Raw genomic sequence first — 26,397 nt, 5'->3', positions numbered from 1 at the left:
CCTCTGTCAAAACAAGTGATAGACAAGTCAGAGCTCCTAAAGTCCTCGTCTGACTCAGACTGAGGCTCACAGGCAGGAGATGACAAGGCATGACAAACATGACTGCTAACACCTCCTCTCAGATCCTGGATGTGGCAGATGGCCAAGGGAGAAACAGATCATGGGGTGGCAAGAGGAATGCCAAGGTCGATGAAGTCCGTCGATGAAGATTGCCGATGAAGAAACTCCTTGCGATCCTGGGAAGCCCCCTCTAAAACAGTAGGGGCCAGGAAATCCACAGCCGCATCACCGAGATCGTCCCCCTTTGAAAGGGATGGGGGGTACGAGGGAACCACCGAAGGAGAGGGTGGGGGATGGGAAGGAACCTGTGGAAAAGAGGGTGCACAAGTGGAAACGGGTGTAGCAATAGACAACTGTCTCGGAGTTCCCTGCATAAGAGAAGGAGAATGGAGCCTATAAAGCCTGCTCTCCTGCCAACCTGTCGCAATAACAGCCCCTGTAGAAGAATCCTCAATACAAACGGTGTGCTCGGTGAAGACAATCCGGGTACCAAGCTTAGTAAGGCCATAGACTGAGAGGAGTGGAAAGTCCAAGTCAGGAACATAAAGAGCCTGGGAAAGGGAGCTCGACACGTGGTCAGGAAATAAAGGCAAAGTGCCAACACCACAAATAGACACCGAAACAATGTCACCAACAGTGATTGAACCCTCAAAAGGGCATAGATCCTGCAACAAATCACATCGGGGAGTCATATGACTAGAAGCTCCACTATCAACCAGCCAAGGTCTCTTAGAAGATGAGGCAACCACTGAAGAAGGCTTCTCCAAGTCTTCAATATGAAGGAACACTGACTCATGGGTAATCGTCGGAGTAGAGGTAGAAGGCTTGGATGTGTTAGCTCCATCCTTCGATCCTGGACAAAGGTGAGGGTACTTCTTCCAACATTTCTCCTCTGAATGTGTCCCCTTCCCACAGTATGGGCATTTAGGCTTCTCCGAGTCAGAGTCAGCACCTGAAGAACTCTCCTGTCTTTTAGCCTGTGACTTTCCTTTCTTCTGTGTCCCCCCTCTTGAACCCGCAACAAAAGCTTTGATGGAGGTGGATCCACTGGCTACCTCTTTGGCGCGCTCGTCATGCTCCAAAACAAGCAGGGCAAGCTCCTCCCATAGAAGCTTCTCACGGGTCCTCGATGTAAGAAGACTGGTGTAGAAGACATCAAAACGGGGAGATGGCAGCCGAGTCAAAAGAATCATGGCCATATCCTCGGAAGAGATCATCCTGCCAAGGGACGCAAGCTCATCCCTCATGTCCTCCAACTTGTTGATATGATCCTTCATGGAAGAAGAATCATCAACAACGAGTATCCGTAATTTCTTCTCGAGAGTAATCCGATGGGCAAAAGTCTTCTGATGGTACAAAGAAGCAAGCTTTGTCCACACTTCCGCTGCTTTCCGCAACCTGCGCACATACACTAGGACAGAATCTTGTAAGCTCATAAACAGGAAAGATCAAGCTCGTGAGTTGAGCCGATCCCATAAGGCCGCATGATCCATCGATGATCCAACGGTGGGATCCTCCACTGGACGGGAAATAGGGTGGGTAACAAACTCCCAAAGATCAAAGGTATCAAGGATACACTCCACCTTACACGACCAAAGCGAGTAGTTGGAACCATCAAGCTGGTCTTCTTTGGGAAAAGAACGGAGTACAGGCACCTGTATAGAGGGTGCCATGGAAGGCATATGAAGGCCAGTAGAACGAGCCTTCTGTGAAACATGGAGAGAATGGGGAATAGAGGGATCTCGGTTAAATGGGCTAGGTGACCTCCGGTCGTCGCGTGAACTAGCACGAAAGTCTCTCCGTCTCTCAGAGGAAGGAATAGAGACCTCATCCTCTGAATTAGCAAAGAATTGGTGATAAGACATCTTCGTATATATCTGCAATCACCAAACAATCTGTGACCAACAGACAATCAAGATGGAGCTGCCTATGTCAGAAAAGACCTAGAAGATGCTGTCGCCTGCAAGAGGAGAGAGAAAATGCTGCCGCCTGGAGAGAAAAACTGACGCCTATCCTCCAGATGATGACGCCTTTTCCTCTGCTAATGTTGACCACCTCCTGTTGGCTGCGTTTGATGCAAACGCAGCCTGCAAACACCTAGAAAACTGTCACCTACTCCTCCTGATGCTGCAAAACAACAAAATGCAGGTATGGAAGGCTGCGTTTCAGCCTGGACAGCACCGCCAAGGGCTGGAAAGGAGGGAAGAAAGGCTGCACTTGATGGTGTCCTCCTCTACAATGGAAGCTCTCCTCTGTGCTCTCAGTTTGGCTCTGATACCATGTGAGAGTACGCAACGGAAGAAGAAACACGAAAACAGAGGGAGAGAGAGAGAGAGAGAAAGCAGAAAATGAAGGAAGAAAATCTGCACTGACTGTAATGAATGCTGAACACAAAACTGTGGACTGATCAGTCCCTGCACGCAGCCCGAAGCGTCAGTGAGGGCACCAGATCAGGCTGATGATGACAGCAGCACCGAAGACGGAGGAAGATGACGGAGTTGGAGTGTGCACTTGCCAAGGAAGGAGGGAAGATGATAATACAACTGACTGCCAAGTGGGAAATGGCTATAAATAGCCAAAAAACCCAAAAACTGGCCGACCTGAAATTTGAGGCCATAAATATGTCCGACCAGCATTTAATACTGATCCGACCAGCATTTAATGCTGGTAAAAATTCTAGGAATGCTCAGAAAATCCCGGAAAGGGTGGACAATGTCTGGCAGGTGAGGCAGGCTGAAGAATGCAGAAACTGCCTCGGGAAATGCACATAAAATCTCGACTAGAGGAGAAAATGCACTGAAATGCAATAAACTGAGTGCTCTAGAATGAGCTACCTCCTCTCTCAAAACAAGTGATAGACAAGTTAGAGCTTCTAAATGTTAGAGATCATAGCCTGCACAGTCAGTCGGATTGCCACGTGGCAGTCCGACTGTCTGCAGCCCAGTCGGCTGCATTTAATGCAGCCGACTTGTTTCCAGGCTGCACCCTGTTTCTGGCGCCCCAGTTCGTGGCAGATTTCGACTATTTAATAGTCGACACTTTCAGCAGTCTACACACTTCTTCTCTGACGCAGATTACAAACCGGTGACGCGCAGTCTCTGTCTCTGTTCACAGATTTCAGACAGCAGACAGTGCAGACTGCAGCAGACTTCGAGGTGGACAGCAGGTCGCATCGTCGAGGTGGAGACACGCAGTCCAGCGCACTGCGCCCATTGTATATTTTTGTATTCAGCATTCTATATACAGCAGATCTTCATCGTCCACTATCTCTTTCTCTCCCTTCTCTCTCTGCGTTCTCTCTCTCTCAGTCCTACGCTTCCGCACCGCTGCACTCTGACATGGTATCAGAGCAGTGTTTGAGGGCTGACTGAGCGCAGAATCAATCTGAAGAGGAGTTTCCATCGCGACACAAATTTGCGTTTTTTGCGTTTAAGGGCAGACAGGAGGGCTGCGCCTTGGAACAAGGCTGAAACGAGTGTGGGCGCACAGGAAAGGAGTACAGGTGGTGGATTTGCTGCTGTTTACTGCTGCTTGACGCGGAGGAAGTTTGAGTTTTCAGCCTAATAGTGCAGGTTTTGCTTTTTCATCGCCTCCGGCGGGTGAAGAAGCTTCAGGACGCGGAAGAGCCTTAGCAGGCTGAGTTTACCCAGTCAGAGGGGGCTGCTTTTGCGTTTGAGAAGGCATTGCAGGTGAAGATGTCTACAGAGATGGACTTGGAGTTCCAGGCGATTATGGACCGGAAGGTGCCTGTCTTACCGGCTCTTCCTACAGATCAGAAGCTCGACGGCGACAACTACCGCATTTGGCGTGTCATGATGTTGGCCATCCTTGAGTCCTATGATTTGGCGGAGTTGGTACAGGAGGAGATTGACCGGCCCTCGGTAAGAGATGAGTCCAAACTCTCTTCCGATGCTCGTGCGGAGTTGGCCAGGGCCCAGTCTCATTGGGACAAACTGAATGCCAGGATTCGATCCTTTCTTTTTCTATCATGCACTACAGCCGTGATCGCTCACATTGAGCACTTGACGGTGGCTCGTGAGATATGGCTGGAGCTTGATCAAATGTACAATCGGATGACCCTGATGAAGAGGGTTTCTTTGGAGGTACAGATGCGGACCTTGTCCGTCAATAAGTCTTCTTCGCTAAGGGAACACATTAACAAGCTAAGGCAACTTCAGATGCAGGTTCAGAATGCGGGGAAGCCGATTTCCTTCGAAGACATGGCGATCACACTACTGTCCCAGTTGCCGCCACGATTCGGTACATTTTACTCTGCCCTCATTGCTTTGGGGCGAGAGTCTACTCTTCGGTGGGAAGAGTTGGTTCCTATGGTCTTGGACCAAGAGGAACAGTTAAAGGGACAGAATGCTTCCAAGTCGGAGGCGTTGACAGGTCAAGCCTCTCAGAAGAAGGGGAAGGACCAAAAGACGAAGAAGGGGGATAACAAGTCCAAGAAGGACAAGGAGAAGGACAAGGACAAAGACTCCACATGTCATATTTGTGGAAAGACTGGCCATTGGAAGAAGGATTGCCATGACAAAGACACGAAGGACACCAAGAAGAAGGATACCAAGGATTCTGGAGCGGTGGCTGCACCCTCATCAGCTGCATTTCTTCATCTAGCTGTCATTGAGGACGCTTCACCGAATGCTTCTGATGCTGCGATGACGGCTCCCCAAGCTCGAGAGTGGATTGTTGATAGTGGTGCCTCACGGCACATGACTCCTTCATCAGATGGTGTTGCCCAGCTGCACCCTCGCGTGGGCAGATTCTCATTGGAGACAGCTCTTCGGTTTCTGTTGCAGGTCAGGATAAGATGCAGCTTATTCCGGATGGACGAGGTGGTACCCATACCTCAGAGGTTTTGCATGTACCAGGACTAGGGTACCATCTCCTTTCAGTTCATAAGATTTGCTTCCTTGGTCTTCTGGTGGAGTGTGACAGTACTACAGTGCGAGTCCTTGATCGTGAATCGAGGAAGGTTCTATCATCTGGATATGAGGAGAACGGCATTTACAAACTGAAGTCTTTCACCGCCCTCTCTACTCTTTTTCTTACCTCACAGTCACAGTCAGAGTTATGGCATGCTCGGTTTGGTCACCTGAACTATGACTATCTTCGGAGGGCGTCACGTGGACAGCTTGTTCGAGGGTTGCCGGATATAGTGGTGAGCCAGCAGCCATGTGTCTCCTGCATTCGGGGGAAGCAGCATAGAGATGCTATTCCCCACACAGCTTTGCGGCGGTCTACTTCACCGATGGAGCTAGTATCTACGGATCTATGTGGCCCTATGAGGAATGAGTCCCTGCGTGGGAGCTCGTACTTCATGCTGATTGTGGATGACTACAGCAGGATGACTTGGGCCTACTTTTTGGCATTAAAGTCAGCAGCTTTCTCGCACTTCAAGGATTGGCTCATCTTTGAGGAGAACCGATCAGGCCGGAAGTTGAAGACCTTGCGATCCGACAAGGGAGGTGAATTTGTGTCTAATGAATTTGCTCGGTTTTGTGCAGATAGAGAAATTCACCAGGAGTTTGCCAATACCAATACTCCTCAAGAAAATGGTATTCTAGAACGGAAGAACCGCAGTGTGATCGAGATGGCGCGCACCATGATGGAGCACCGACAGACCCCGCAGGTTCTGTGGGCCGAGGCTGTGGCTACTGCAGTCCACATCCTTAATCGATCCCCTACTTCGGCCTTGGAAGGGATGACCCCATTTGAGGCTTATTTTGGGGCGAAGCCAGATGTTTCTTACTTTCGAGTCTTTGGGTGTGATGCCTATGTTCACATTCCCAAGGCTCACCGTGATAAATTTGAAGTGGCTTCCCGAAAACAGGTATTTGTTGGCTACAGCTCCCAGTCCCAAGGCTACCGACTGTATGATCCCGTCAAGCGGGATGTGTACACTAGCCGTGATGTGCGGTTTGTGGAGGTTCCGGCTACTTCAACGGGTGAGGAGCATCCCGTTCTTGGAGATCTAGGGGAGAGTTGGGCTCCTTCTACCGTTCCACTGGAGCCCGTGCCTTTTGATTATGATTCTGTTTCTGACACAGAGTCTACTGTTCCACCGGTCACCTCTGAGGAGTTACCACCGGTGGATATTCCAGAGTCTTCTGCTGATGGAGAACGACGAGGGGAGGTTCGGCCTCCTCCTCGCTGGGCCCGTGACACACTCCGTGATCCAGGGATCGAGGGGGTTCCTGAGGAGTGGGGACCGCAGGATGGTCCGCGGCGGTCACGGAGGCACCAGGCGTATTCTTCGGAGCTTGTTTGCTCCAACTATTGTTTGATGTCCCGTCTTATGCAGGATCGAGAGCCCACCTCCGTGAAGGAGGCTTTACAGTACGCCCCATGGAAGAAAGCTATGGAAGCTGAGTTGGAGGCTATTGAGAGGAATGGCACTTGGTCACTTGTGCCACGCCCCCCGAAGAAGAAAGTGATTGGAGTCAAGTGGGTCTTCAAGACCAAATATCTCAGTGATGGTACTTTGGATAAGCACAAGGCTCGCCTTGTTGCTAAGGGTTTTGCACAGCGCCCAGGGATTGACTGTCATGACACCTTTGCCCCCACAGCTCGTATGGCAACCATTAGAGCTGTTCTTGCTTTGGCTGGCCATAGGAGATGGCTTGTTTATCAGTTGGATGTGAAGTCGGCCTTCCTGAATGGTGATTTGAAGGAGGAGATCTACGTTGAGCAGCCTCCAGGCTTTGGTTCTTCCGATGGGAAAGTCTACAGGTTGAAGAAGGCCCTGCATGGCCTCAAGCAGGCCCCGCGAGCTTGGAACGAGAAGATTGATTCGTTCCTCCAGTCTCAGTTGGGATATCGGCGGTCCAAGGCCGATCCTCAGCTGTATGTTCACACTTCCGAGGATGGTTGTGTGTTGTTTGTATTATATGTTGATGATTTGATTGTCACAGGTGATGATGCACAGCAGGTCCAGGAGACAAAGTCAGCTTTACATCGGACGTTCGAGATGACGGATTTGGGGCTACTCCATTTCTTTTTGGGCCATGAGATTTATCAGTCTCAGAGGGGGATCTTTATCTCTCAACAGAGATATGTACAGGAGCTCTTGGTGTCTTTTGAGATGGAAGACTGTCGGGCCCTCTCTACTCCTATGGATCTGAACTGGAAGGCCACTTCCCATTCAGCTTCTCCTTTGGCGGATGCGTCCCGCTATTGACAGTTGATTGGGTCTTTGATTTGGCTTCTCAACACGAGGGTTGATCTATGTTTTGCTGTTGGGCTCTTGGCAGGGTTCACGAGTGAACCTAAGACGGTGCATTGGCAGGCTGCTCAGAGGATACTTCGGTATCTGAGGGGGACGTCTGATTTAGGGATTCATTACCCCGCAGGGACAGATGGGTCAGATCTTGTACTTGCAGGTTGGAGCGACTCGAATTGGGCCGGTGACGTGGACCACAGGCGGTCTACTACAGGTTACTGCTTTACTTTGGGTGCAGGTGTTATTTCATGGAGTAGCAAGAAGTAGCCCACGGTAGCCCTTTCGTCTACTGAGGCGGAGTATCGGGCCGCGTCTTCCACCACATGCGAGGTTGTGTGGCTTCAGAGATTGTTGGAGGAGCTTGGGTGCCCCCAGGCTCGTCCTACATTGCTGCGATGTGACAATGAAAGTTGCATTGCCTTGGCAAGGAACCCTGTTTTTCATGCCCGGACGAAGCATATGGAGATTCAGTACCACTTCATCCGAGAAAAGCTTCTGGATGAGACCATCACTGTGGAGTATTGCAAGATGGAGGACAATCTTGCGGATTTGTTTACGAAGGCGCTTCCTCAGGCTCTACTTCGGCAACATTCCCGATCCCTCAGGCTTCTGCCCTGTCCAGGCTCTGAGAGGGGGTGTTAGAGATCATAGCCTGCACAGTCAGTCGGACTGTGCAGTCGGACTGCCACGTGGCAATCCGACTGTCTGCAGCCCAGTCGGCTGCATTTAATGCAGCCGACTTGTTTCCAGGCTGCGCCCTGTTTCTGGCGCCCCAGTTCGTGGCAGATTTCGACTATTTAATAGTCGACACTTTCAGCAGTCTACACACTTCTTCTCTGACGCAGATTACAGACCGGTGATGCGCAGTCTCTGTCTCTGTTCACAGATTTCAGACAGCAGACAGTGCAGACTGCAGCAGACTTCAAGGTGGACAGCAGGTCGCATCGTCGAGGTGGAGACACGCAGTCCAGTGCACTGCGCCCATTGTATATCTTTGTATTCAGCATTCTATATACAGCAGATCTTCATCGTCCACTGTCTCTTTCTCTCCCTTCTCTCTCTGCGTTCTCTCTCTCTCAGTCCTACGCTTCCGCATCGCTGCACTCTGACACTAAAGTCCTCGTCTGACTCAGACTGAGGCTCACAGGCAGGAGATGACAAGGCATGACAAACATGACTACTAATAGGTTGTGTGTGAACTTGCTCACCTACGATACTGGAAACTATATGTTAGGACATGTGTTGCAAAGGTACATAAGTCTCTTCACCATCATGCATAGATAGCTTGAGCCTCCATAGGAGTGCATAACCTATAAAAAAGCTTATTTACATATTGTGATTGTGACATGATGATGCCATGCTGATTTTGGGTGAATGTAATCCCTAAATAGTAGTGTAAATAGCCCATATCTGACATAGCAAATACATGTTTCAGTTCAGCCTTAAAATCTGCAACTTTTTGCTCTTTTGGTCTGGTGAGTAGCATATCATCTACATATAGAATGAAATCAGTAGATCCCTTTATTCTTAATGTAGAGAGTGGGTGCAGTTGGACTATTTGTGAACCCAATGCTGGCCAAATAAGCATACCATGCACGAGGAGTTTGTTTTAAGCCATAAAGCGCTTTATGCAATTTGCTAACTGTGTGATCTTGCCTTTCACGACAAACCTTGGAGGTTGTGGAACATAAACATCCTCATGTAGGTCACCATTTAAGAATGTCGTCTTGATGCCTAATTGATATACTTTCAAACCATAATTTGCAGCCATAGCAATGACACACCTAACTATAGTTGTATGGAATGTAGAAGCAAATGTCTCCTCATAATCTATGTCCTTTTTCTATGCATAATCTTGGCTACCAAATGTGCCTTGTACTTGTTTATACTACCATCGGCCTTGCACTTGAGTTTATAGATCCATTTGGTACCAATGGATTTTTTGCCAAGTGGCAACTTAACAAAATCTGTCATGGGGATGTGAAATTTTGAGATGCTTTAATCTTGTTGATAACATTTGATTATGTTATTAATCAAATGTACAAGGTTAGTTAGCACATGTGATGCAGATCGCAGTTATTTCATGGTAAGGCCAAGGACCTTGAGGATGCAGTGGGTGTCAAAGGCAAAAGTTATAATAAGTTATGTCTGACAAGTACTAGGTGGTATCCAGTGTCAAATTTGGGCCTAGACTAATTTATTGGCCACTAATGTCAGTGGTGACATTGAAGACTAGGCATTAATCAATTAATTAATGGTGCTCTAAGGGTCAATAACTGCTCAGGATACTTGGAAGACTAATTGGCCTAGCCAATTTAATTATTGGCTAGGGAAATTAATATTTTGAGTACTAGAATAATTATTCAATTAATTTTCAAAAGTAATATTTTAAAAGTTAATTTAATAAGCCAGGTAATGCTGAAAAATGGGATTAGAAGGCTGCCACTTGGCAAAACTTGCCCATGCAAGTGGGAAAAACGTTTTGAAGGGCTAAAAGTCTATTCCAACCATTATAAGAGAGAAAGAGATTGTTAGAGAGCAAGGAGAGGCTGTTGATGTGATTTGCAGCTAGTATGGACCAATCCTATAGCAAGTGACAGGAATTTGGAGCCCTCCAATAGTAAGTGACAGCAGTCCAAGGTCCCTCTGGTGCAGGTGATAGCATATAGGATGGGACAACAATCTTTCTGGTGGTCCTAAGCTATAGATGATAGCTTTCATGGTTGTTTGAGCAGGGCAACAACAATTTTTCAATGTTTCTTGCGATGAAACTCATGTTGAAAAATGGGATTAGAAGACTGCCACTCCGCAAAACTTGCCTATGCAAGTGGAAAAAATGTTTTTAAGGACTGTGGAAGTCTATTCCAACTATTGTGAGAGAGAAAGAGACTGTTAGAGAGTAAGGAGAGGCAGTTGATGTGATTTGTAGCTAGCATGGACTAGTCCTATAGCAAGTGACAACAATTTGGAGCCCTCTAGGAGCAAGTGACAGTAGCCCAAGGTCCTTCTGGTGCAGGTGACAACATATAGGATGGGATAACAATCTTTCTGGTGGTCCTAAGCTATAGGTGATAGCTTCCATGGTTGTTTGAGCAGAGCAACAACAAATTTTCAGTGTTTCTCGCGATGAAACTCATGCTGAAAAATGGGATTAGAAGGCTATCACTCGGCAAAACTTGCCCATGCAAGTGGAAAAAACGTTTTTAAGGGCTGTGGAAGTCTATTCCAACCATTGTGAGAGAGAGAGAGACTGTTAGAGAGCAAGGAGAGGTTGTTGATGTGATTTGCAGCCAGCATGGACCAGTCCTATAACAAGTGACAGCAATTTGGAGTCCTCTAGGAGCAAGTGACAGCAGCCCAAGGTCCTTCTGGTGCAGGTAACAGCATATAGGATGAGGCAACAATATTTCTAGTGGTCCTAAGCTATAGGTGATAGCTTTCATGGCTGTTTGAGTAGGCCAGCAACAATTTTTCAGTGTTTCTCATGATGAAACTTTGAAATTTCTCTCCCTACAGCATTCTCTATCATCCCTCAACCATCTCTCAAGTTATGAGCCATTAGGGGAAGATGTTTCAGTCAATATCTATTGTAAATCCTAATTTACAATAGAAATCAAGGTTTTGATAGCCACCTTGGGATGCGTGCTTAGAGTTGAGGGCCTAGGACTTGAATTCTAGCAGCTGAAATAGAGGAATTTTAGGGAGATTTAAGAGGTCATCCGGGCAATCTTAGATTTGGGGCTGAATTTGTGTTTTAAGGAGTAGGGTGAAGGCCAATCCCCAAGCAAACTAAGGGGCAAATTGGTTTCTTGCTAGTCAATGTCGATAGCAAAAGGCACTTGGATTAGCGGAGGAGATCAGAGGATCTCAATTGTACTCCTTCCATTTGCAATATAAGATAAATAAATATTGCAAGGGCCGCTAATTTTGGGGCCAATAAGGTGTCCAATGTAGAAGATTAAAGTGGTAAAGTGTGCATTTTTAGTTCATGTGAATTTTATGCTTGCTGTAATTAGTGTTAAATTAGGTTATTTACCACCCTATCAAAGGAAGAAGGCTGGTTGCAAGGTTCCATTGCCGGGGTACCATCAATTCCCTTGAATTGGTAGGCTCGAGGTACCTGATTGAAGGTCAGAAACTTTGCTCTAGTGTTGGAATTGTATTTAGTTGAGCCTTATGGCAAGAATGTCTTCAGATAGTGAGATGGGATCAAGCAAAGATGATGCCTCTCAATCTAAAAATTCACAAAGTATTGGGAAAAATACAATGCTTGATCTTGGACAAGATATGAAGCATGGGAAGCAAGTTGAGAATGAGAGAATTTGGCAATAGATGGGTCTTTCTAGGCCTTTAGAAGCTGATGAATAGCAAGAGGAAGAAGAATTTGATGACCAGTCTAAAGATCAAACAGCAGCTGAAATGTTAATACAATTGGCAAATGATGCTCAATTCATGCACTTTTTGAATCCCTTAAAGGAGGGCAACAAAGGCAAGAAGAGGAAATCATCTTCAAGAGCTTCGGGACAGTAAGATGCACCGAAGAAAGAGGTAATACAGCAACGTGATGTTCCAAATGTGGGCAGTGCACATAATAAAATGGTGCCAATGGGGCAATTGATGCATATGCAAGGTCAACTTGGAAGTGCCAATCCAATGCTTTTTGGATAGTAAGACATGCATGCAATGATGGGGCCACCAAGGTACCTTGGTGGTGGCACTAGTTTCTATACTATGGTGGGCTTGGAATCACATATGGGGATGTATGACATAACTCCTTATGATATGCAGCAACCAATGCGTGGTGTGCAAGGCCCAAGGTATTCGGGTATGGCTGGTAATATGCATAACCCCATGTATAGCAATGTTGGCATGATGCTGGGGCACAAAGTGGCAAGTTTGGCAATGCATAAGGGGGAACGGGTATAGCAACAGATGATTGCCTCAAAGGACCCTCCATAAGAGAAATGGAGATTGTAAAGTCTGCTCTCATGTCAACCTGTCGCGATAATAGCCCCTGTAGAAGAATCCTCAATACAAACGGCTTGCTTGGTGAAGATAACTTGGGTACAAAGCCTAGTAAGGCCATAAATTGAGAGGAATGGAAGGCGGAAGTCTGGAACATAAAGGGCTTGTGAAAGGGAGCTTGAAGCACGGACATGAAATAAAGGCAAAGCACCAACACCACAAATAGGCACAGGTACAATGTCACCAATAATGACTGAACCCTCAAAAGGACATAGATCCTACAACAAATTACCTCATGGAGTCATATGACTAGAAGCTTCACTATCAACCAGCCAAGGCCTCTTAGAAGACGAGGCAACCATTGAAGAAGGCTCCTCCAACTCAAAATATAAAGGAACACTGACTCATGGGTAATTGCTAGAGTAGAGGCAAAGGCATAGTTGCCTTCATACGTCGTACGGACAGGTTTGTACAGTATGAACCGTATGGTACGTATCCGTACGAATTCGTACGTTAGTTTGGGCCTATTTGGGCCACGTCGCCTATGCCACTTGGATCACACGTGTACTATACGGTTCGTACCGTATGAATTTGTACGTTATTTTGGGCCTATTTGGGCCACGTTGCCTGCGGCACCTGGATCCCGCATCTCACGTTTTTTGCACCCCCGCTTTTACTCCACCTACCTGCGTGGCACTTTTTGGGGGGTGGGAAGCCTTAGATACCTCACCCCACCCCCTTTTCCAGCCATGCACTCCCCTCCCTAGCCCTCTTTGGATTCCTTCTAGGTGGCAGCTCTCTAATTGACCGTTGACCCCTCTTTGACTATTTGAACTTTGACCCTTCTCTCATCTACAAAAGGTGCTCCTCTCCTCCATGCTTCCACACCAATTCAGCAAGCACTTGTGACTTACCATTCTCGCCTTCCTCTCTTGGATCTTGATTCTTGAATGGACTTGTGATTTGTCATTCTTGAATCTCACCTCCCATCCCCTCTTTCCCACACCCTATCGAAGCTTTTGCCATTCTCAAATCTCATCTCCCATCCTCTCTATCCTGCACCCTATCAAAGCATTTGCCATTCTGATCTTCCATCCCCTCTCTCTCACTCTTGTTCTTTCAACTTTACCCCAACCCTCGGGCCTCTCAAGTCTCCCTCTCAACTTTCAAGAGTTGAGACTCAAGCATCTCTCTCTCTCTCTCTCTCTCTCTCTCTCTCTGTGGGGCCTCTTTATCCATCATCGGCACTATGACTCATGAGAAGCACGAGGCCTTCAATTTGCATGCGATCCATCTGGAGAGAGAGACAAAGAAGTCCAACTCCCACCACTGGACATGCAAGTATTGTGGGAAGCACTATACAAGTGGTGCAACTCGACTTCTCCAACATCTTTCCAAGACGGGGGGCTAAGTTGCTCCGTGCAAGGAGATCCCTCAAAACATTGCGGAGGAGATTCTCGCCAAGATGAGAGGGGGATCCACAAGAGAAGGAAGTGGCTTATCAGCACCAACTCCTATGTCTACTAACGAGGAAGCATCCAATGTGGGTGTATCTTCAATTGATGCGGGAGAGGCCTTTACCATTGGTAGTGGGGGACTCCACATCTGCATCCGGCTCCAATAAAAGATAGAGTGGAGGCTCATGTGGTGCCAGAGAGACAATCATCCCTCTCTCAAGCTCCCGGTCATGTGCATGGATCAGTTGCCTTTCTTAGAGAAAGGCAACGACTTGCGGACATTGAAATTGCACGCACGGTGATTGAGTGCAATCTTGCATTCAATGTCCTAAAGCAAGAGCAATGGAAGAAGATGGTAAATGCCATTGCCAATGTCGGTCCATGTGAAGGATGGACCGGTGTCACATACAACGACATGAGGACAAGAAAGATTGATGAAGAGAAGGAGAGGATTGATAGAGCCCTTGATCCTATTCGGGCCGCATGGATAAAATATGGTTGCTTCATTCTCACCGACGGATGGAGTGATCATAAGAAACGGGGCATCATCAACATACTCATCTCATGTCCCCTTGGCACTTACTTTCTGGGGGCTGTAGATACCGGCAAGAGGGGGAGAAAAACGATGGGCGCATTCATCTACTGCTACATTCGACAAGCCATCATTGAGGTATACATTGCAATTTGCGTTTTAAATTTGTTTCACTTTCTTTCATTATAATAATATCATGATTCATAATTGAAATTTGATTTATACATAACTTGTAATTTGTAAATTGTGGTTGTAGCTGGACCCCTCAAATGTGGTGCAAGTTGTTATCGACAATGCATCAAATTGTCGGCGCATGGGCCGTTTGCTTGAGGCCAGGTTCCCTACAATTGTGTAGACTCCATATGCAAGTCATTGTTTGGACTTGCTCATGGAGGACATTGGGAAGCTCAAGTGGGTGAAGAGGGTGGTCCGCAAAGCTACATCAATTGTCACATTCTTCACAGTAAATGTAAAGTGCTTGCGATGTATTGTGAGCATAACACACGGAGTTGAAGAAGCCTTCTTCAACTCGCTTTGCTTACATGTGATTATTGCTGGAGCGCTTTTATGAGATGCGGTCCCGCCTTGCGCTAGACAGTGGTATCCACTCTATGGAATGAGTAGGATGAGCATGACACAGAGGAGGCCAAAGCTATGCAGTGCTTGTGTCTTAATGAGCAGTTTTGGCAAAAAGTTTGTGCCGTTGTTATTGTTGTGACTCCCTTTTATAGGGTGTTATGTATGAGTGATTGTGAGGGGTCCACCATGGGCCTTCTCGTTCACTTCTTTAGAGCGGCATTGGCGGAGGCACGTGCTTGTACAATGATCACAGAGACACAGCGTGCACATGTTTTAGAGATAGCAGAGAGGAGATGAGCGTGGATGCATAAGCCCATCCATGGTTTTGCCGCATTGGTACATTTGGCCTACAAGTCATTGGCGATCATGGATGATAGAGAGTTCCGTTCAGGCCAACTTGCTTATTTGACTCGTGTGGTCTCTGTGGATGACCACAATGCAGTGCTAGAGAAGCTAGGATGCTATGCAGATCAGAGAGGACATGTGGCTTTTGCTTCTCCCACTTGTTGGAGGAGAGAGTTACTTGTGAAGCCTTTATTTTGGTGGCAAAACTTTGGATACGCATTGGAGACCCTTCAACCCTTAGCCATGAGGGTCCTTGCCCAGGATTGCTCTTCGGGTGCATGTGAGAGAAACTGGAGTGCCTATTCTCTCATTCACACAAAGATTCGTAATTGGCTTAGCATACGACAGTTAGAGCGGCTAGTCTATTGCCGCACTAACCTACGCATGATGAGGGCTATGATGAGCATGGGTAGTCCAAAGCAAATAAAGTTTAAACACTTAACCATAACATTTAAAATTTGTTATTTTAACTTTTAAACTTTGAACTTTGAAGTTTAAACTTTATACTTTACAATTTGGACTTTAGCATTTATTATGATCAATCTTACGTGCATCACTGCATTGTGTAGGTGAATGTTGATACATTCAAGTTGACGGGCGACACTCTTCCGAGTATACATAAGGAGGTGGACGAGGAGGAGGAGATGATTTTCGCAGGGCTCTATAGAGAGCTTATAGCAGCAGATACTCGTGACACTCGCAGTCAGCGTGCTCGTGGGTGAGGAGTTTGAGTAGGTGGTAGCAAGGGCATGGTCATTCAACGCCCTCCATCATTGAGGATGGGTGGTTCGAGTGGCTTGCAGACATATGTAAGGCGGGGCTCTAGTAGCTCACATCCTGTGCCTCATGATAACATCCCTCCCTTGCCTACATAGCCGCCACCTAGGGAGCCATCATTTGATGATGATGGTAATCTCATCAGTGAGGATGAGTATGAGCGTGTCTCATCATCGGATGCTGAGAAGTTATCTTCAGACTCTCTTGATGAGCACTCAGACGGTTTTGATGATGATGATGATGATGATAGTGATGTTTCATCATAGATTCATATGACATAGGTCTCTTTTTTTTTGTATTAGATATACTAGACTGTAGTTGTATCGCATGTTTTGCGTAGTGGCTAGCCCATGCGACTGCTGACCGTGATGGTCACTCTTATGTATTCATCTTATTCTGTAATGAAATGGCTATTTCCACTTTAAACATGTATTCTATAATCTATCATTTAATGATTTATGATTTTTGTTATTTAAAAAATAATCTTAATTTTTTTTCGTACTAATATCATATCGTACCTTATAAAAGCATAAGGTACCAATTAGTACCGTATTTTATCGTACCGTACCGTATCATACCTTTCGTACTTGACAACTATGGGCAGAAGGCTCGGATGTTTTAGTGCCATCCTTCGCCCTTGGACAAAGGTGAGGGTATTTCTTCCAACATTTCTCCTTTGGATGTGTCCCCTCGTCTCAATATGGGCATTTAGGCTTCTCCAAATTGGAGTGAGCTTGAAGAACTCTCCTATCTTTTAGCCTTTGACTTCTGTTTCTTCTTCTTTCCCCCTTCCGAACTTGCAACAAAAGCTTTAGTGGAGGTGAATCCATTGGCAACCTCTTTGGCACGCTCGTCATACTCCTCCCATAGAAGCTTCTTACGGGTCCTTGATGTAAGTGGGTTGGTGTAGAATACATCAAAGCATGGAGATGACAACTAAGTCAAAAGAATCATAGCGATATCTTGTGAAGAGATCATCCTTCCAAGGGATGCAAGTTAATCCCTCATATACTCCAACTTGTTAATACGATTCTTCATGGAAGGAGAATCATTAATAGCAAGGATCCGTAATTTCTTCGTGAGATTAATCCGATGGGCAAATGTCTTTTAATGGTACAAAGAAGTAAGCTTTGTCTACACTTCTGTTGCTTTTTGCAACTTGCGCACATACACTAGGATAGAATCTTGTAAGCTCATAGAGAGGGAAGATTAGACTCTAGAGTTGAGCCGATCCCATAAGGCTGCACAATCCATTGATGATCCAATGGGAGGATCCTCCACTGGACAAGGAATAGGGTGTGTAACAAACTCCCAAAGATTGAAGGTATCAAGGATACACTTTGCCAAAAGATGACATACTAGTGAGTACCTTCACCCTGTTGTCACTTATCTTCAAGAACTTGGCTTGAAACCTTCAACCCTTCTCTTATCTCTACCATCTCTGGAGTCTAAGCTCTTGAACCCCCATACATTTTTCTCTTGCCAAATCCTTGTGTTGACCTTAAACCCTACGCGCTGCAACATTGGTGAACCCAACGTGAAGGTTGGTGTAAGAGAACTCCAAGATGGGGGATTCTTCAGGAGATACTCTACAACAATTGGTGCGCATACTGCAGTAGACTCAACAACAACAAATCCAAATGTTACAACAACAACAACAAAGGCAAGAAGAAGAGAATATTGATTCGACAGCTATCAAGGCCCCAGAAGAAGTTGGGCGTGAATTAAAACAATTTAATGGTCAAAATGTCTCTGTTTTCATTTGCTTGTATGTTGAGAAAATGCTCTTCTTTGGTGTACTGCAACATGCATGGAGCTATTATTTTGCTAGACTAGCCAAGCATGGTCTTCAAGAAAGAATCTATGGTATTTTTCAACAAGATGTGGATTGGGCTGCATTTAAAAAAGCCCTACACGAAGAATTCTTCTTAGAAGACTCTGGTCTTATGACAAAGAAAAGTTTCACTGAATGGGTTGAAAAACCCAACAAAGGTTCAGCTGCAACAGCTCTATACCATGAATTTGAAAGTAAATTTGGACAACTTGATGCTGAAGACCAACAAAGTATGGAAGGTTAGAAGATTGAATTATTCCTTAAGGCTGCAGATCCCATTCTACAAGAAAAGCTTGCTGATCGCCTAGAAGATGCTACCTCTGAATCAGGAGTCAAGACTGCATGGACAGATGTTACTGATGCAGTTAACATGATTGCTCGAAGAGAGCGGATGCGACTAAGATTGGGCTCTACTTCAACTTCAATAACTCCATTGATGGAGCTTGTTCCATCTTCAAAATCCCCTATTCCTTTGACTAATCAACCAACTCTTTCTTCTTCTGTTCCTTTTAAAAATGATGTCATGGATAAACTTATTAAAAACATGCGTGACCTTCATTTGAATCTTACAGAAACTAGTTCCAAAGTAGAGAAGCTGGATGTCAAAGTTGAAGGACGAGGATGATCATCAATTCAAAGATCCATGAGAGAAGGCTTTAAGAGGCATTGTATTTGGTGCGACAGCCAACAACATGACAAGAGGGAGTGTTCTGCCTTCCGTGAGGCTGAAGCACAAAAGCTCGTCTTTTGGAAAGACGGAAAAATCCATGCAGCTGAAACTGGTCTTCCACTGGAGCCAAATTTTGGCAATGGTGGAATGAAGAAAAGATTAGAAGATTTAGCTGTAAAGAATGTCTATGCAGCAATTGATGCAGCTACCTATGGGCTGCAAATTGAGCCAACTAAATCAAGTTTGATAGTATGTAAAGCTAATGTGCAATCTAAAGTATGGATGCAGGCTCTAGATCAAATGGAACGTGGTAAAGCCAAAGAAGATTTGGCTAACGCCAGTTAGTGCATTTGAGGAATAACTGGTTGGAAAGAACCAATAGATTCTTTTTTTGCCTTTGCATATTTGGCTGATGTCAATCATAAAGAAGTCTTGATTGAAGAAAAGAGAAGAAGAGAAGATGAACCAGGGCCTTCCTTTTTTGGCCCTCCAAAACGGGTAACTAGAAGAATGCCTAAACAACCAAAGCTTGTTGAAAATATAACCCCAGATCAAAAGATGGAAGATGCGCCACAAATAAAGAAGACCGAAGGAAAGAAGAAAGGCAAGCAGCCAAGCTACAAATTACAGTCTGACATAGAATCTGCAACCGATCTCAAACGAGTCCTAGAAGAACGAATTCTAGGAAGCAAAATCGAATTCACCTTAGGCGAAATTCTTGGAATTGCCAAACGTGAATTCCATGATGTAATTATTAATGTAATCAAAAGGAAAAGATAATATGTTGGTGATAAAGTTGAAGAAACAGTGCATGCTTTTTTGCAAGTTCTTTGAGTTTTTGTGCAGGATGAAGAGAAGCTGACTTCACAAGGAATTCATCTTGAAGTAGTTAAAGAATTAATTGCATGTAAGAGGCGTACCTTCATCTGTAAGCATCACATAATGCAAGGAGGGGTCAAACCTATGTGGTTGCCTTCTTACGCGTGTAGACCTGCGTACCCAATGATCAACATTTTCAAGAATTGGGTCTACATCAAGAGGTATATTATTTTCAGCATTCATTTGCTGCTGTAAACCATTTTCAGCATGCTGTTCATGTTGTACAACACCTTCATTTTCATTTCCAGCACCTGCATTTTCATAACCAGCAAGCCTATCTTGCTGTCCATGACCTCCTTGTGCTTCTATTTGCTGTCCATCATCATCTGGCTCAAAAGAAACTGGCTGATCATCAGTTTCAACATGTGGTACAACACCTTGAGGCTCATTTTCTGAAGTAATGGGTGGCTGCAAACTTTAAAATTTCACATTTTTCAGATCTTCATTAGAGGCTAAAGAGCCTTTCAACAATTTTGTTTCATTAAACACAACATTACGGTTGCGAATAATTTTTTTGGATTGAGGTAACCACACTCTGTAGGCCAAATTCACCCTCATCACCATAGCCCATGAAAATGCCTTTGGTGGATTTTGGGTCAAGTTTATTCCTTAGCTCATCCCTAATATGCACAAAAGCATCACAGCCAAATATGCATAAATGGTCATATGAGGCCGATTTGCTAGACTAAACCTCCTCAGGGATGCCATTATTTAAGGACCTGTTTGGAGAGCGGTTGCAAATGTGAACCGCGGTTTTGAGTGCCTCTCCCCAAAATGCATGAGGGAGATTAGTAGTGGACAGAATGCACCACACTCTTTCACATAAAGTCCTGTTATATCTTTCAGCCACCCCATTTGAAGAAGGGTTGTAAGGGGCTGTAAGCCTCTTAATACCATGCAAGTCACAAAAGGACTTGAATTTAGTCGATGTGAACTCACCCCCATTATCAGTTCTCAAGCATTTTAGCTTTCTACCTGTCTGAATGGTCACAAACACATGAAAAGTTTTAAAAACAGCAAACACTTCGCTTTTTTTTTAAAGCAAATACACCCATATCTTCTTGGAACAATCATCAAGAAAGGAGACAAAATATGTAGCACCACCCAACAATTTCATGGGCATACTACATACATCAAAATGCACTAAGTCTAAGACATTGGGCTTACGTGAGACACCAGAGTAAAGTGAATTTTTTATTTGCTTTCCAAATTGACGCTCATTACAAAAATCAAGTTTAGAGCCTTTTCCATCAACCCTCTTCAGAGAGGTAAAGATATCAAGTCCTTTTTGGCTCATATGGCCTAATCTCTTATGCCATAACTCCAAGTGGCTGCAAATTTCAGCAACTGCAAGAAACTTGCCATTCAAGGCTTTATAGTGCAAACAATACAATGTGCCATTCTTGGTTCCTTTTGCAATCAGCATGGAAACCTTTTTCACTTTCCACAAACCACCACCAAACAGTGTGGTATAGCCATGCAAGTCAAGTTGACCAACAGACAGTAAACTCTTTTTAATGCCAGGCACATATCTGACATCTTTCAACACAAGCTCTTGATCATTGTCTAAAGACAAGTGTACGGTGCCAATCCCATCAATGCTGCAAGCATGATTATTTCCAGGGTACACCTTTCCATAACTGCCTGCATTGAACATAGTAAAACTCTCCAAGCAAGGAGTTACATGGAAAGAGGCACCAAAGTCTATAATCCAAGTCTGAGTGACACCATCATCAATTGACAAGAGTACATTAATCACATCAGCCTTGGTAATCTACATATCTTGCATGTGACATACAAGGGTATCATAATCAATTGCACATAATACATCAGCCTCTGTATCTAAAAGCTCTTCTATGACCACGCTAGAGGCCACATTGGCCTTCTCTTTGCCTTTGGTTGTCTTCGATGCATCTGTCTTTTCTTCCCTTTTCTTTTTATCTCTTGCATTCTTCTTTCTCTCTTGTTTCTTCTTATAATACTTGCAATAAGGTTTCTTGTGGCCCTTCTGACCAGAGTGATAGCAAGTAATGTCACTCTTATCCTTTCCTTTGCTCTTGCTCCTGTTTCTGTGTCCTACATTTGCATTGTGTAAATGCACTCTAGTGCTCAGCTGCAGGCTTTGACTCATCTAGTCGCATATTCACCAAGTTGCGCATTAAATGCACCTGATTAATAGGTGTGATGATCTCATAAGTAGTTTTCAGCTTCTCCCATATTGCATAACCTGTGTCTAAACCCTTAATGTCTGTCAGAATGTCATTAGTAACACCCATCTTTATGTAAGCCACAGTCTTTTTATTCACTTTGGCCCAATCTGCATCAGACATTAGTGCGGGTTTATCTTCCTGCAAAGCATCCTCACAATCCTTCAGGAACAAAATGCCCTGCATACGGTCTTTCCAAAGGTCAAATCCATGACCATCAAACTGTTTAATCTCCATCAAACTCTTGATTTCTGAACTGGAAGAAGTTGCAGCCATTTTATTACGGAAACAAGAGTAAATGCACTAATCTGCGGAAGCACAAGTTGAACCGGCAAAATACCTTCCTGTTTTTCTCAACCATAAGTAAATTTCTGTTGTTTATACATGAACCAGCCGACGAACGGGCAAAAGATGCAGAAATTTACCAAATTTTGTGCAAATCCCCAAAATTTCAAGTTCAAAATTGCATTAATGTTAGTCAATCTGACCTAGCTGAGTAAAGCTTTGCCAATACATGAAAAGCCCTAAATTTCTGGAATTCAATGTCAGAAAATTTTACACAAAAAAAGCAAAATTTTGACAAAATTAGCAAAATCCCCAATTTAATTGAGGTCACTGCTCGCGATGTCTACAATTTCTGACCCAAAAGTCATTGACAGGCATGAATGATGCCAAATCTGGGAAAAGCCCCAAATGTTAGGCTCGATTTTGCACAGAATTGAGACCTATGTCTCCTGTGTGTGAACTGCCTCTAAGAAGTAAATGGTGATTGATTTTTTAATAAAAATTTTTAACCCAAAAAAACTGACGTGGGTCGTCAGGGGGTCAGGCGGGTCATATGGCGTCGGCTCCTACCTGGTCCCCGCATGCGTGTCGTGCCCATTGTTGCTAGCGACTCGCGTCAACTCCTGCCTACTCGCGCTGGTCGCTGCTGGACATGGCGCCTGTTGCCCTGTCGCCTGCTTGTTGAATCGTTGTGCCCGCTGGCTTGCCTGCTCCACGCTGTGACTACTGCCTATTGGTCGCTACGCGCTCAACTGCTCGCCTGATCCTGGTTCCGCTTGGTCCTTTACTTCAACGTGTAGTCGCCCAGCTGTCTGGTCTTGTACCTGCCGTCAGTTGCTGTACGCCTGCTACTGCAAGCTCAGCAGTCGTCGCTTGAATCTTGGGAAGCGTGCAGAGTCTTGGCTCTGATACCAGTTGTTGGAAGTGATAGGGACGCAGCTCGAGTAGGAGTGAACGAGTGAGTGTGATGGCTTAAGAGAGTGTGAGCAGAGTGAAAGTACGAGATGATAAGAGTGTACCAACAATATGTGTTGATACACAAAGAATAAAATGTATTTATACTTAGGGCACGTAAAGGGTGCATCTACATGTACAATGTGTGTGCACTATACACGAAGGTTACCGGGCCTTTATATCCCAACAAATCCAAGTCTTAGAGCTTCCAATTTTTGGCACGCTTCGTGAGGCTGTTGCTAAACCCTAATTGTTTTTGTTGTAGATTAGGATTTATAGTAGAGAAATCTGAAATTTCTCATCCTCTGGTAATCTCAATGCTATAATCTTCAAAGTAGGGTGGTGGAAAGGCTAGGAGACGAGAGAGAATGTTGAGGACAGAGAAAATTCAGACTTTCTTTGCGAAGAACTAAAGAAAATCAGTTATTTACTGTTGCTGCTCTGTCTCAACAGCTTGTAGATGCAAAGAACTAAAGAAAATCAGTCATTTAGTGCTGCTGTCCTATCTCAACAGCTTGTAGATGCTGTCACCTGTTGTTGATTGGTCTTCTCCTATCCTTGGCTACCTCAAAAGGTCCTCCAATGGCTGCAAATCAGACCAACAGTATATTCTCCCTCTCTCAAATGTCTCTCTCCAACCTCTAAAGACGTTTTTTAGTCTTGCATGGGCATTTTTGACACTGTATTGTTGTATGCAAACTCCAATGGCAAATACTGCTCCCATTGTGTTTGGTCTAATACATAGCACCTCAAAAGATCTAAGACTATGGAATTAGCCTTTTCAAATTGACCATATATATGCAGACGAAAGAATGGTGAGAATTTTAGCATGGTACCCATATTCTCAAACAACCCCTTCCAAAATAAACTAGTCATCCAAGGATCTCGATCACTGATCATCGACTCTGGCATACCATGGTACTTACAGATATACTACAAAAATAAATGTGCCATATAATTAGCCTTTATTTTCTTCCTCACTAAAATCAAATGGGCCTGTTTGCTCAACTTGCAAATGATAGTCCATATTCCATCATTGCCTATAGATCTCCTAGGAAGCTCAAAAATAAAATCCATGGCAATGCTTTCCCAAGGTCTATGTTTATAAGTCCAAAGCCCATCCTCGACATTGTCTCTCGATTTCCTTGTTTCAAGCATGGCCTCACTCATTCGTTCTCGTTGTTCAACCTGTGCTTGTATCAACTCTTTCAACAAGTCCTTGCTCTCATTACTAGGCTTGCCTGTTATGTTAGTACCTTGTCTTTCCCTCGAGGTTCGATGAGGTCACCCTTGCTAAAGGTTGTGACTATCCTCACACCTGGTAGTGTCAAGTGTATCCTCTGTGTGTTATCTAATCAGCCTCACACTTGATCGTCCTTTGAAGGGTCTTCCTAGGAGGGTTTCCTTTCCGCACTTAGCACTATTTCGAGGAACATGAAATAGAATAGGCAAGCTCTCAGTTTCAATTGTCGCAAGAATTTTTCACTTTCCTATAAGTGCTTGTGGGTGTCCCCTGTAAAGACTAAGAGTTGCATAATGGCAACCTTTCCAAATGGTTTTTCCAGCATTATCCATAATTAAATATCAAATTTCAGTCTCGAAATATTAAAAATTAATCTAATAATTATTTCGGTACCTAGAAAAATAATTTGACTGGCCAATAATTAAATTGGCTAGGCAACTTCCATTCCCGAGTGTCTCTACACTATGTTTGACCATTAGATTGGCGTTAGGTACCATTAAACGCCACTTCTCTAGTGTCACCGACTGACACTTATGGCCAAACCAATGACGTAGGCCAATAATTGGCACTAGATGCCACCAAGTACCTGTGCGGCATAACTTATAGCAACTTTTGCCTTTGATATCTTGTGATTTCCTTAGGTTTCGGGCTTATAAACTTACTCTAACCCTAGTTACAGCTCACATGTGCAACATTTACTTAACCATGTGATTAAAAATTAATCCACATGTTAAGTGAGATTTTAACAATACATGTTCTCATGATAGCTAGAGACATAGGCTCAAGACCAACAATGAGGTCCCAATGACCCTGAGACTCAAGCACTTGTTGCATATAGTTTGACCAAGTGGTGAAATTTGACCCTTTAAAACATGTCTTGTTGATGATGTGTACTTGCTGTTATATTCAGCAACCTTGCTATTGGCTGAAAGTATTCTACATTTTATTGCAATCCTTTATTGTTGAAGATGACTAGTAGTGGATCTACATCAGACACAAATAATCTCTTTGAGATTCGTAAATTTGATGGCAATGGCTTTGATCTTCGGAAAGATAATATGTAGGGTATACTTTTTTTGAAGGATTGTGATGATGCTTTGGGAGAACATAAGCCTGCTGCTTTGTCAGATGAGGATTGGGCTAAAATGAATAAAAAGGCCATTACTTACATTAAAATGGTTGTCACAGATGATATCTCGGTTGATATCATGAGACTAACTACTGCTTATGCAGTTTGGGAGAAACTCAAGGCTACGTATGAGATACATCTCATGCAAAAGTTGGTCAACTTGAAGCTTCATGAGTCTAAGCCCGTCTCATAGCATTTAAATGCTTTCAATGGTATTTTGAGTTAGTTACAGGATGCAGGCTTGCTAACTTTTGATCCTAAACTGAGGGCTATCTTCTTGCTCATGACTTTGCTTGATTCATGGGAAGCATTGGTTGTGTCATTGAATAACAACCCCAACTTGATATTTGATGGTTTGCATGGTTCTATTCTCAATGAAGAGATTAGACGCAAGGCAAGTGGGGAAAATAGTGGATCAGCCCTTTGACCCTACCCATAAAATTAATTGCATCCATCCACAACTTAATTGAGTAGGCCATTTTGCCCCCCAAGTAATGTTGTGCATTATTTTATCCTTGAGCAAGCATTAATTAATTAATTAATGTCTAGCTTCTAGTGTCACCATTGATACTTATTGGTCAAATAATTGTTCTAGGCCCAAACTCACACTAGGTACCATCTAGTACCTATCAAGCATAACTTGCCATAACTTTTGCTATTGGCACCAATTGATTTTTGCAAGTTGTGGATCCCACGTTGTGAGATGACTAACTTGCACATCACATGTGCAAGTCACATTTGTACATTTGATTAACTCTCAACTAAATACTAAGTAGAGTATCAAAATTTCATATCCTTGTGATTTCTCTCAAAAATTCACGTACTTGTGATTGAGAAATACTATTTTTTTAAGGCTAGTAATGCTAGAAGGGCCTTTTTGATGTTTTGACTTTAGTACTCTTTTTTTTATTCAATAATATAACTTGACCATGACTATTGGAAATGGCATCCGGCCAAAGGATAGAGTGATACACTTGTGGATATGAGGGAGGTGCATGGTACACCGGTGGCATTCTCGGCTGCAAAACATCATGATGCAAAGTGGTACACCTGTGAGTGTGTAATGATGGCCTACGACATAAATTTTCATCAAAGATGATGTATGCTAAGATTAGATAACTGATGGTAGTTCTAAAGTAGGATTCTAGATGGAATGTAGATAAATCTAAATGTAAAGTGATAGTGGGAGAAAAGGGTGGGAAATGTGAGGGTGATTGTGAAGTACCCAACTCATACTCAAATGAAACAAAAGA

At 44.3% G+C, this 26,397-nt stretch overlaps 2 protein-coding genes across 5 annotated transcripts in view; both read left to right on the top strand.

Annotated features, from left to right (window-relative positions):
* The window catches only part of LOC148010021 (peroxisome biogenesis protein 3-1-like), a 73,395-nt gene that overhangs the window by 21,881 nt on the left and 25,117 nt on the right, over positions 1 to 26,397 (top strand). The gene's annotated exons all lie outside the window — the stretch shown is intronic.
* LOC148010022 (uncharacterized) lies at positions 13,719 to 22,780 on the top strand. Its single transcript, XM_087672854.1, has 3 exons — positions 13,719 to 13,839; positions 13,881 to 14,380; positions 22,619 to 22,780. Exons 1-3 carry the CDS (start codon positions 13,719 to 13,721, stop codon positions 22,778 to 22,780), a joined length of 783 nt encoding a protein of 260 aa, XP_087528980.1.

Source organism: Lygodium microphyllum, chromosome 30 (assembly GCF_053477565.2).
Source record: "Lygodium microphyllum isolate KBCC chromosome 30, Lygodium_microphyllum_v1.1.10, whole genome shotgun sequence".
Classification (NCBI taxonomy): domain Eukaryota; kingdom Viridiplantae; phylum Streptophyta; class Polypodiopsida; order Schizaeales; family Lygodiaceae; genus Lygodium; species Lygodium microphyllum.
The sequence above is the reverse complement of the archived record's forward strand: the minus strand, read 5'-3'. Positions and strand labels throughout refer to the sequence as shown.

Excerpts from the sequence above, each read along its gene's own strand:
- LOC148010022 (XM_087672854.1), top strand. The coding sequence starts at position 13,719 with ATGAGAGGGGGATCCACAAGAGAAGGAAGTGGCTTATCAGCACCAACT. Across the intron at positions 13,840-13,880 it reads GGGAGAGGCCTTTACCATTG|ATAGAGTGGAGGCTCATGTG; the intron begins GTAGTGGGGGAC and ends CTCCAATAAAAG. Across the intron at positions 14,381-22,618 it reads TTCGACAAGCCATCATTGAG|TCGCCCAGCTGTCTGGTCTT; the intron begins GTATACATTGCA and ends TTCAACGTGTAG.